This window comes from Halyomorpha halys, unplaced genomic scaffold (assembly GCF_000696795.3).
Source record: "Halyomorpha halys isolate HHAL.00 unplaced genomic scaffold, Hhal_1.1 Scaffold363.1, whole genome shotgun sequence".
Classification (NCBI taxonomy): Eukaryota; Metazoa; Arthropoda; class Insecta; order Hemiptera; family Pentatomidae; genus Halyomorpha; species Halyomorpha halys.
In genome coordinates this window covers 753,952-767,568 of record NW_027106613.1, presented here as the reverse complement: position 1 = coordinate 767,568, position 13,617 = coordinate 753,952, and the positions used below count along the sequence as shown (strand labels likewise).

General features: G+C 28.7%; 1 protein-coding gene across 2 annotated transcripts in view; it reads right to left on the bottom strand.

Annotated features, from left to right (window-relative positions):
• The window catches only part of LOC106681764 (progestin and adipoQ receptor family member 3), a 102,711-nt gene that overhangs the window by 62,408 nt on the left and 26,686 nt on the right, over positions 1-13,617 (bottom strand). The window contains exon 2 of one of the 2 annotated variants that reach the window (XM_014422257.3): positions 1,583-1,630. The exons of the other annotated variant lie outside the window; for it this stretch is intronic. Coding sequence (XP_014277743.1) covers positions 1,583-1,630 — 48 coding nt within the window. The remainder of the gene's footprint in view (positions 1-1,582; positions 1,631-13,617) is intronic. 2 annotated transcript variants of the gene reach the window in all.

Genomic DNA, 13,617 nt, shown 5'->3' with positions numbered 1-13,617 from the left:
ATTGAGGGGTTTACGAAGGATGTTGGATTGTAAGGAATATATATATATATAATTTCATGATATCAATTTCGAAAAAAAAAAATTAACAATAGATTTTTTTTTACTTAAAAAATAATTGAAATACATAATTAAATTGAGTCCAAATATTTTTTTTCTTTCAGAAAACTCTTATCATAATCTTAATATCCATAACTGATACACTTTTTTGATGAACTAATAATGTAAATATTTGTAAGACATAAATAATCAATTATACGTGAGTTAATTATTTTTTATAACAAATATATTTATGTATTTTGGATCGGTTTAAATAGCAGTTACATCCACCTAATAATTGTTTCAATATATTTCTAGTTCATCAAAAAAATTGTTTTGGTTATCTTAATAATTAAGGTTCAAACACATTGTCATTGTGTTCTATTTTAACCAACCTGGATATCAACATTTTCCGATTGTCTTTTATCTTCATTTCCATGAAAATCCGTTATCATCATTTGATTAATTTTTCTTAAAGCTTTCTCAATATTATAATATTGCCATTTTTACTATTACTTATGGGGTTATTTTATATTCCATTAATTATAAATTAGATTTTTAGGGTGTAAAATTTTTCAATAAGTATTTTATAAATTTTGGTTTTAATATCTTAGATATAAATTATATAATAATATTACAAACATGAATACTCACTTATACGTGAGTTTGTTGTATTTCGTAAAAATATATACATTTTGGATGAATTTAAGTAGCAGGTACTTTCGTCTAACAATAGCTAAATATATTTCCAGTATATATTCCAGTAAAAAAAAATGTACCTGTTATGGATTTTAAGATTATGATAAGAGTTTTTGTGATTTATTAATAGTTGATAGTTCATGTGTAGATTTAATTTAATACTGTATTTAAATATTGGTAGAGAGAAATATTTTATTCAAATAAGTTGTGCTGCTTAACTGGTTCCTAATTACACACAGCATACTTATAGCTATTCGAACAATTTTTTTTTTTAAATTTCTATGATGTATAGGCATAGTACAGAAAATATATAATATTAATATATTTTTATTTTTTATTTCTCAATTTTATTTTATTTTTTATCCTGTTTTTCTATATTATTCTTCATTTTTTCCCCATTATTTATCTATTTATATAATTATATTTTCCCTCTTAACCCAATAGATATTTCCTTTTATCTCTTTAATAAACTTAAAGTAAAATTAAAATATAAAATATAAATTTTAAATTAAAGTAGCAATATGTATAAATAAAAATCTATCGTATTTTTGCTCATAAATATTATTCCATTAAAATCTTAAAACAAAAATCTAGAAGTATATTGACACATTAAAATAAAGGTAATAAATATAAAATTAAATTACACATAATCAACTGTAAATTAATTTTTTCGTAATTGATTTCAAGAAATTATATTTTGAATTGTTATAGTGTTTCTGATGATGAACATGGATGGCCAAGAAGAACACAACATCATGATTATAAACCTAAATTATGGTAATATAGTTTTGCCTATAATTATTAAATATAGCCTTCATATTTCTTATGTTTTTGACCATGTACATACCACGTTTTCACAGCTTATCCATTCCCAATCTGCCAAATCCTTCGATTCCTGTAACAATACAACCCATGAAAAGTCATGAATTCAGCTTATGCACTGTTTCTGGTTTTCCCACAAATTAAGGGTTTTATGGATGCTGGGTGTACTTCAGGAGGATTCTCTCGATCCCAGGTTCGAACCATTATAAAATAATAACTATCTGCCATATAGATATATAATAACTATCTGGACTCGAAGAACATTAAAATTGATGCGTAAGTGAATACTGTCAAGTTGCACTATTGCTTGTTCTTTCCCTAACGTACAAACAATACTTTCTCCTCATAAAGATACCACAATTACCATACAAGTTCACCTCGCAGTATTGGAAAGCCGGTTTCACCAATAAAACACTTTTATTATTTATTTATTGCTAATTACAACTTACATAAAAATACATCTAGTACATTTCATCTAAGATCATAATGGAGTAATACAGACCTGTAGAGAAACTACCCATTGATAGCACTCTAATAATATTTCTACATTAAAGGGTTTCGAGGCCATCTTCTTTTCAGGCGTCTCGGAGGATTGGCAGGAATGGAAGAGGAAAGGTTAGAAACTAGTGGGTTTGGGAGTTTACAATGGAAGGATTAATAACTCGTTCGGGCTAGGTCGGTTACAAAAGGAACTTTAAGGTCCTTATGGATGATTTTATTTGTGATAAAGTAAGGAGCATTGAGGGGTTTACGAAGGATGTTGGATTGTAAGGATTGGATACGAGAGGAATTTGAAGGTTTAGTGGAACCCCAAAGCTCAACTCCGTATGTCCAGATTGCCCTTATTACAGTCATGTAGATCCGTCTTATGTAATTGATTTCACCAATGTGAAATATATATATATACATATTTCTTATCATAAGCGTGATGTTATATGCTTAGAAATCCAAGATTTGTAAAATTTTCCTTTCAAGTGCGGATAGAGGTCACCAAAGTTGATCATAACCAACACTCTATCGATTTAAAAAAATATATAATCATAAATGATATTATTAAATTATTTTAAGCAAATTTCATTGATACGTAATTTTATTTTTGTTGCAAAAAAAAAAAAAGACAACGTAAATGATCGAACAAATTTAAAGTTTTATACGACAATAAAATTACCAACAGCGAGCGTAATTATCAGAGATATCTTTATCTAATTTACAGTACTTTCCAAAAATGAAGTACTACTACAGTAGAAGCTCCAGTAGTAAGGACTTAAATCAAAAAATAATTAATTTTTTTTAGTATTGTGATATTATGTAGTTCATGTATGGGTTTTTTTCAATGCATTTTTTTTAGACTAGCAAACTTTCTCAAAGCCAGATACATTTTAAATTAAAAAAAAAAATATGATTTTAATTGTTTAAATAAAATAATCTGTATCCAAGTTAAGTCACAAGACACTCTTTATTATTTCTCCTCAAGAGCAATCTTAAATATAAATTTACACCTCACACCCAACAATTTAAAAACTTTTTGCAGGCTATTCCTTCCAGATCATTAATTTCAACCAAATGTCACTTTTCCATTAAATTTTCAAAGTTTTAATCACTGATTAACTTAACGCTCTTATCACAAGATGATAAGAGAGTACACACGTACAGTAACCGAAGAAAGAGTTAAAGGCATGGTTGAAATAGGTTGAGAACCACCGTTCTACGGAATAAGCAACAAAGGCATAGCGGTTTTTCCAACGTAAATCAGAAAAGTTGACAAGAATCTGAATAGCAAAGGACCACCTTGAATGTTATTGGCACGGATTCTCAAAGTCGAGGATCCATTACAATAAGAAATGTCGGTCACTGGAAAAATCTACAAAAAAATTAAAATATTTCTAGAATCTTTAATTTCAATATAAATTTGGGAACGTATGAAAGGTTCTGTAAATTATATATAACAATAAACAATAAAAAAAAAAAGTGAAAGTTGTGTAATTTATTTTTCTGTTTTTACCTCGCATAGATTAACTTAAGATGAAATCCTGCCATAAATTTTAAAATTTTAGATTAATTGCTCTGGACAATAGGTTAATTACAAACTCAAATAAATTATATTTCAAATAATATTCACTATTTTCTAAGCGTCACACATTCTTCTATATAACAAATTTTGGGAAAATTAAGAACTCTTAAAACTATAACTATTCTTTATTTATTTATTGGATATACGTTTCAGCCCCATTTTTTTATCTATTTATAAATTTAATTCCTTTAATGGAAATAAAATAAATTTATAGTGAGAAAATATAGGAAGTTTTTCACAAAATGAAACTTAGATGGAAAAAAATTATTAACCTTGAAAAACATACACTGCCAAGATATATTAATAGCAACAATAATGTGTAATTTAATAAATACAATCAAATCATACAAACACTATAAATTAGGTTCGAAAATGGGTCCGAATTGTCATTCAATGAAGAAATAAGGAATAATTTAAATTTTAAGTGTTTTTAATATCCTCACAACTTGTCATATAGTATATTACAGGGGTATTAAATGGAAAAAACGTACGTTAAATGGAGAAATATTTCCTTCTTTTAAAACGATATAACATATAAAATGGTTGAGAGTCTGTTAATAGGTCTGCTAAATAGAGAATAACATGTAACAGACCACATTTTTTTTTAACATTTGTATTCTATTACTATATTGAATATTTTATGCCATTTTTTCGTTTTTTGGGGTTTCGATGTTCGACACCTAATTGTACACCGTATGATTTTTATGAAATTTTCTTACATTCTTTTGCATAAATTCCTTTAATAGGGGTATTCATGATCTTTAGTTTAACATGTTAAATGGGGAAATATTTCCTTCTTTTAAAAATTAAAACGATATAACATATAACATGGTTGAGAGTCTGTTAATAATGAAAAATGACGTCACGCAACAGACCAGCTGAGCTCGTCACCATTTTGATTGTTATGTTAGGTTACCTGCTCGTAGTTTGTGTTTGATTGTGTATTAGTATTGTTTTGTATGTTCTTAAACTAATAAAGCAATAGGTGACATGATTGTCATAATAATCATTAATAATAATATAATGAGACTCGTCCCCCACCAGTTAGACCAACAAGACACTCAGTGGCCAAACACACAATTTCCACCTTTCACTCAATTAAGGCATGTTGCAATAAATTACTTTAATTAAAACTTAGAAGTAAACAATAACATATGAAGGAAAGGTTATAAAACAAGTTGTTAAAAAAATAGGAGCTCGTATACATTTAACATTTAACATGACTTTAAATAGAGCTGCTCACAATCCTATATTTATAATATTTAACATGTTAAAACATTTCAAATTTAACACATCATGAATATTCAAAAATTAGAGGTAAAAATAAATATGGTAAATAATCTTTAAACTCATCTTAAATAAAAAAAAGAGAAAGAAAAATTTTGTAAGATATTAGTAAGAGAAAGATAGTAATGACTTCTTAAATTAGTTAAGTGCAATAATATTTTTTTATAATAAATTATTTTTGAAGTCCTACAGGACAACTAAACGGTTACATGAAGGCAAGGAAAATGTATATCTTACCTAAGGGATAGAACCTGCGTAAGATGGTGAGCTAACGTATTATACAATTTCTTACAATGAATACTTCCACAATGGGATAAAGTTCATAATAGCTCATGTAAGTAGTATAGGAGGAGAAATACAAAAATATGAAGCAAAAGCAAATAAATTTTGAGTAGCAAACTTACAATTCTTGGCAGTAATTATTAACAGTAAGTATATATCTCAAAAATTACTAGTTAAATCAAAATGATAAAATAAAGAATAAAAACGCCTGTCAAGTACATAATTTATCTATATTAAACTATAGATTCAAAGTTCAAGAATGAATTTTGTAATTTTTATTTCCAATAAAATTGATTTGTCATTTTAGAAAAAAATTGACGGAATGCGTGATTGAAACATGAGTGTAAAAAAAATTTCTAGTCTGAATAGTCAGGGCTAAATGAAAAAAACGAGATATACATTATATAATTGACAAAACTAAAAAAAAAAAAATATTTCAATACAATCGCTATGTTTATAAGTATATAAAAAAGAAATAATAATAACAATATAAAGACGTTTACATGTATACATACATACATTTACGTGTTTTTTCTCTATGTTGTAGAGCCGAAACGAGTCAAACGATTTTGATGAAATTAGCCAAAATTCATCCCTTAAAAACTATGAAAAATTTTTTATAATGTTACATAAATATAGTGCGAGCTGAGATAGCAGATAGATATTTCAATTATATCAGAAAAGATAAAAATGTCAAATGAATAATGACTAGAGATGCAACACATTACTTAAAATACATTACGTAGTAATATATATTTAAAAAAACAAAAACAATCTATCATATTTATCAATTACTCATATCGTAGATTTAGTTAGGCACGTGACAAAAACATGCTTTTATCAGCCCATTTTCCCTGATGACGAAGTAACCAGAACTCTTGAAATGACTAAAAATTTTTTAATGGAAAAAAGATCAGGGAATAGAAAAGAAAAACATGTATACATTATTTTAGTACGAATAACCAATATTTAATTAAATTAATCAGGTCAGAGTCATGCTTGACCGCTAGATTTTACCCAATTATGGATACCAACTTCATGAGGCTGGATGGACCCCGGAGGGCTCTCGAACCCACAGGGATGGCTCACAACAGTGAAACAGGAAATGATTATCTACCAAAGTCGGATTCGAACTTCAGATTTCAGGTCCTTGGAGTTAGTAGCAGAGTACCTTACCACTGAGCCACCCACTCCCCAATTAACTATGTAGATATTTTAAAAACAATGAATCAATTTATTTATTTATTTTTTTTTTTTAACCAGTTACAGACGTTTTCATATCTAAAGTTCAAATACAATTAACTCCAAAGACTCACATTAAAAATATTAATAATAATGTAGAAAGTAACTATTTCCACCATATAATTGTAGGAAGTAACTATTTATATCAATAAATTAACTGAAAGCTTTTTATGTGCCAAATCAGCAGGTATGGATTTTCAGAATCCTTTAATTTAGTTGACATAAAGTTTTAATAAAATCCTAAGCTCAAATAACAAAAAAAAATATAAATATTTTAAGATAAAATTCTAAGAATAATAATGAACTATCAAAAATGTACAGAATTTTACCTCGACAACCCTGTAATAATATTAGACAAAGAAACCAAAATGACATACATTATTGATAATAAGTTCTGATTTTAACCTAAACACGGTAAATGGCAAAATAAAAAGTAAAATACGATGTATTTTAAAAGACTTTTCTTAAATTTTTTTCAAATAATTTTGAAATAATACTTATTTCCTGGATATTTATAATAAGAATTCAACATTATTTTTTTTTAAATAAAAAAAATTAACTAGTTCATTATTGGAACTAATGAATGAGTTGGAACAAGCTTTGGTTTTTAAATATTTCCATTTATAATGATGTTTCCAATAGATAAAGAGTAATAACGGTAAATTAAGGAGCGGCAATACAGCGTGGTAGATACGCTGGGATCTCTTGAGCTCTGCTCTACCCCTCGCACGTGGGGGATAGAGTGGGCTCAGGGATCCTCAGATCGATTGTGTAAATATTGTATATTAGAGTGTAAATGTGACTAGAGATTATATTATTTTATCATTATGTTATTTTATTTATTTATTTTTCATACAGATAGTTTGATTATGTTCATTATGTTAATTCTTCTGTTTGTATATATTTTAAGAGTATTTTTTGTTTTATTTTTTATTCATTTATTTAATTTATTTTAGTATGTATGAGATCATTCATCACTATTATCTATTGCCCACAACTGTGTGGCAGATTGTAATATCTATCAATAAATAAAAAGTAGTAGTAAAAAAAAAAAAAAAAAGATGCGAAAAGAAAACCAAAACAGAAGCAAAAGCAAAAATCTTTTTGCCTACTACAGTACGTAGTGTTCTAGCCTCGACCTACCCTAGCAGACAATAATATATTCAAGGAACATCCTAAAGGAAATACTGACATAGAATTACAATAAGCACTCTGTCGTATACGCTACATTCAAATGTAACCCCGTATCGACAAAGTTAAACACAAAAACCTAAAACAATAAATAAGATGTGTATATTTATATATATAATGGGATGTATAAAATAAAAATTACCGTTTTATCAAATTCAAGATTTCAAAGGACTGTAAATATTGTATTCCTATTTAATAATTACCAATACTTAATAATCCCGATAGAGCTTTTTTTAACCTTGTTTTTTCCCATTCGACTTCTTCAAAAAAAGCCTTAGTTTAGTTATTTGTTTTGAAAAAGAAACATGACAGTGCCCTACGAAATTCTCGTAATTTAGGTATAAGTGAAAAATAAATTTCACAACCGCTGAAGCAACTCATGAAATTATTAAATATGAAGGGGAAGGTGTCCTTGAACAGCACACTGCGCAGTGTTGGTTTAAAAAAAATAGCAGTGGAGAAAGGGAAGAATGGCTCCTTAATGGTTATTGAGGAGGTTCTGCAGGAAGTTGAGTCAAATCCTTCCACAAGTACTTGCGAACTTGTCAGGGAGTGTGGTGTGTCGAAAGATACTGTTAGTCACCATCTACTCTCCATGGGGAAGATGAAAAAGCACAGTAGACTGGTCCCTAACGAACTTACTCCTCAGCAATCAGCAATCAATTCCCGTCGAATCAAAGAAAAGTTTAAAGAACTACACGGGTTTGAACACCTGACTTAATCACCATATAGTCCAAACCTCGCACCATCGGATTACTACTTGTTTCGATCCATGGCCCATTTCTTTCAAGGGAAAAAACTGATAATTTTGCGGAAGTTGACATTGCGGTCCAAGAGTTCTTTTAGAGCGATCCCAAAGAATGGCAACAGCGTGAGATCGAGCAATAGGCTAATGAAGGTAGATAACAATGGACTAAACTTTGAGTATTAATTGTATCTCATATTATAGAAATAATAATAAAAATATTTGGTTGAAAAACGGTCTTTTTTTATTTTATACACCCCATTATCTTTGGCAGCCCGATCCAGCCTTCTTCACGCTTGCCTATCTTGGGCTACTGCTTTCCAGTTTGCTGCATGTAGCTCTTTCACATTATTGATTCTGTCTATGCATCTGGTTTTTTGCCTCCATATGGTCTCTTGCCAACCATACCGTTATTCATAATTGTGTAAAGACGTCCTGATGGATTACTTCCAGCCACATGCCCTCTCCATCTTAACCCTCTTGCCTTCATATTATAAAGATATTATATGATATGATGATATGATATTATAAATAAATTAGTATATAGTATACAACTACATTGGGGCAACATTTCGATATTTTATATTTCTCATAGCCAGGCATGAGAAAAAAAAAAATTTTTTTGAACAGAGAATTTTCTCGAATAAATATTAAACACTAAAGCCTGCAGAATGCAAATTGTTTTACCTGCTTTAGAGAAATGGAGGAAGTTTTTTTTGTTTTTATTTTTCTAGGCTCTAACTGTTTTCTGTTTTCTAGCACTAGTGCTATTGATATCTGCTTTGTCTTTATAAATTTATTATTAGTGTTCCTAAATAATTAAAATTGTTATTTAATAATTTTTTTATTAAAAAAAAAACTATTTTTCCATTGTAGGGCATGACAATGAAAACAATAAAATCCTAGATTATCAAAATATCGAGGCAATGTAGACCTCAATATAGTTGTATTACGTTTAATATCCTCAAGACCCTCAATAATATATATATATATATTATTAACAGTCCAAAAAAAAGTTATAAGCATATTTTTTATAGATACTTCTATAAATCCGATTTTACATGATCATTTCCTATTTTCACAGATTTATATTAATATAATTCTTATTTCCACTGGAGAATAATCATATCAAATATTCTGTAATATATTTTTAATTTTGTGTATATTTCATCTTATCCTATATTTATATTAGACATATTATTTCTGTTTTTCTATCTTCTTTATTTTATACTACAAGATATTAGTAACACATTTTTTATCTATTTCACATTAAATTCATCATTTTTTTGTTTTATTAATTAAGTGTATCAGGGTAATAGTTATAAATAATAATTCTTATCACTAATTTAAATCTATTTCCATTCTATGTTAAATCATTCAGTTATAAGTTATGAAATTTTACCTAGGTAACAGATGTAACAAACAAAATTAGCCAACAATTACAATTTAAAAAAATTGCATTAACATTTTTTTTAATTTTTACATATTTTTTCTCTGGATTTTGTCATATAGTTAAATATAATTATTGTTTTGTTTTTTTCTAAATCAGCTCTACCACTATTCTACAGGCTGTTGATTCTTAATTATTTTTATTTCTATTATAGATATAATTGTTTAATTTTTTATTACATTACTTTTTTGGCTAAGTATTATTATATTATTGGTTGTTATATAATTTTAAAAAAGACAGGTTGATTATAACAGGTACTTTATATTATACGCTATTCCCAGAAGTATACTGACCAAAAGTTTTATTCATTATCTAAGCAGATAAAATGAATAATTACTTCGATAAAATTATACACTTATATTATATATTTCATATTAATGTAATAATCACATTATTAATTCATATAAAAGAAAATTAGTGGAAGATTATTGATTGACCGTGTATAAAGATGAAAGGAATATGGTCCGGGTGCGGTCAAAAAAACTCAAATAGTATTTATAATCTAATTAATAATCTAAGCAGAATCTAACACTATTAATAGTAGTAAGTACAAACTAGTTATAACTTATTTAAATTAAACCAAATTAAGATCGGATAAGGGAAGAATTCGATTTAACAAAGCATCAAAGCTCAACTGCTCGTATCGAAATGAGCATCCCAAGAGCGAGGAAGTTTATCAGGATTAAATTGGATTCCAGCATAAGTTTAAATTGGAACGTATATATAGTAACTGCAAGAGAAGTAGAAAGTAACGAGTTTCAGAACTGAACTTAACAAGAACTTCGATGTCAGAAATTTCAAGTAACAGTATATGCGTCTACAAAAATAATAAAACAGAAGTGATTTTTTATTTATTTATCATTCTTCGGCTAACATTTATTTTTTTTCATGTTAAACGTTATTACTCAACTCAAATATAAAAAATTTAGATTTTAAAGAACAAATCTTTAAAAAAATTCAGTTCGATTTATTTAAGATTTTGTTTACAAATTCGTCATTTATGATCCTATTTGATATTCTAAATTTTGCACGATCGTAATATTTCCCCTTACGATATATTCAACATATAGGTAAGTGAAATAATAATAACATAGTAGTATAAACGATTATAAAAATATATGGAAAATCATATACAACAGGATCCACTTTTAGAATTGCTATTGTTGATGGTAACTAATAATAATCAACGTAATACCTTTGTTGTATCATTATGTAGTTGCTACAGTTTACGTAGAACGCAAAAACCGAACAAAAGTCACCACGGTCTTTATTCTCTCTACTAGGAAAGTCATTCAAAGATCTACTTTGTAACGATTTGAACACCTGGGCAAGATTCTCGACCATAGCATAATAGGTCTTATGAATCGCCTGGGGCAGGTGTGGAACACCGTCGGTTTCTGGGACACTCAAACCAAGGCAAGTATTTTGCCTTTCAAGAATATCCAACCAATAACAACCAAGATCTCGACGGGAAAATAAATTCGACGAAATTCAGACCTTTAGTAATAGTTGAAATAATGAACCATCAAAAATAACAAAAGATATTAAAAATGTCCCAACACTTTTTTATTAAATTGTATCATATGACCAACATTTCGTCGATCTTAATTTTAATGAGGTGTAGATAGTTGACCGTAGATTAATGATTGGAGAAGTTTGTCGGGGGGTGCGGTCATCAAAGAACAACATAAATAAACATAACCATATTTATTTATTTTATGCCGACGTTTCGACCTGAATTTCAGGTCTTCATCAGGGCTATAGAACAAAAGAGATAACAAAAACATTTAAAGAAACAATATTTGTTTATTTATGTTGTTCTTTGTTGACCGCACCCCCCGACAAACTTCTGTTTTTCTAAATGTTGTTATCTCTTTTGTTCTATAGCCCTGATGAAGACCTGAAATTCAGGTCGTAACGGCAGCATAAAATAAATAAATATGGTTTTGTTTATTTATGTTGTTCTTTACTGACCGCACCCCCCGACAAACTTCTCCAATCATTAATCTACGGTCAACTATCTACACCTCTTTAAAGATAATGATATCCCCTAATTCTCTAGTAGAAAGAAGTTATGAACAAAATTAAGCGTTTTTGGTTTGTAGTTCAGAAATAATGCGTTTTTTCACAGTTATTATTCACCAATACATTCGGCTCTTTTATAAGAATATGAATAAAGTATTACTGATTCTATTAAGCTATATTTTTTTTTTCACAGAACAGTCTTTCAAGACCAAACGAATATCATTACTTTTTCCTTCTCACTTTCTCTCTTCTCCTCTCCCAGTATCTTCTCATTTCTGCGAGACTTAGCTCCCTCTCTTCTGACCACACAGTACCCTTCCGTTTTTCTTTATTTGCCGCAAGAACATTTATTTATTTCAATATTTTTCCGTACTGTTCTCTATCTAGGCAGTCCTTGTTTGTTATTTTCAATTGCTTTGTTTCCTCTCTCGTATTTGCTTCACATATCCTCCTATGCTCTTATATTCACGGATTCTGTCAAATTCTTGCTTAGTCTGCTTAGGTCCATTCTCATCATGTGCCCGTAGAATCTTAGCCTTCTGATTCTTATTTCGGTTGTGTCTTAACCAATAGCCTTCCTGTGTTTCCTTGGGCTCATAGATTCTCCTCAGAATCCTTCTGTCTATTTTCAGTAATTTTTCCAGGTTAGGAAAACAAGTTGTCTCCATTCCGTATAAAATTACTGGTTTTATGACCGTGTTGTAATGTCTTATTTTCGCGTTAGAAGATAGGTTCTTCTTATTGTAGATATTGCCTGTTGCGAAGCTTACACTTTCCAACTTTATGATTTTCTCCTTTATACTCTCTTTCTCCAAACCGTTATTGCATAGTATCTCTTCCAGATATTTAATTTTCTTAGTCACTCTTATCCGTCCATATTTCGTCTCTATTACTTTTTTGCCGTAGTTTGTTTCCTTCGTCATAAATTCTGTCTTTTCGTAGGAGAATTTTAGACCTGCTTTTCCCACTATCTCTTTCAGGGTATTTATCTGACTAATTGCCTCTTCCTCTGTTTCTGTTAGGAAGGCTAAAACATCTGCAAAGGCAGCTCACTTTTATGTGTTTTTTCTTGGTCTCTACTACGGCTCCTGCGCTATTTATTTTCCAGAACTCTTTTATAAATATAATATAAGCTATATTATATTTACAGAAAATTATAAAAACAAAATGTGGCTCGGGGTAAAGTAGGTCAATATTTTTTTTTTTAGGAAAAAACATTTCATATTCGTTTTTAGCTTCATCTCAAAGTACCAAATACCATTTTTCATAGAAATTAAAAATTAGAAATTTTTTTAACTCGATTTATTTTTCCTCCTGTGAATAAAACATCATAACACCTCTTCTTTTTATCAAATTCCTACATTAACTGAACCGTTGGAAAGCTGTCTGCTATTTTAGCCTGTATCAATCAGATTACATTTAATACCCTTATAAGGGTGAAATATGGGTTTCGAATAAACAAAGATTTCCGTTTTTGGTTACAATAAACTTTTGAATTACCGGACCGAATTACGTGCTGGTTTTTTTTTTTTTTTATGTTCCCTCGTCCCAAGGGAAGGTTTAACATAATGAAATCTCCGTATTCTCAACTAGAAAAAAAAGTTAAGAACAAAATTAAACTTTAATGGAATTGTAGCTGAAAAGTATACTTTTTTTCAGTTATTGTATACTAATCGATTCATCTCTTTCCGAGGAATAAGAAAAAATTATCACCGATTCTATTAAGCTATATTGTACATATAATCGTTCATTATAACTTATATGTAT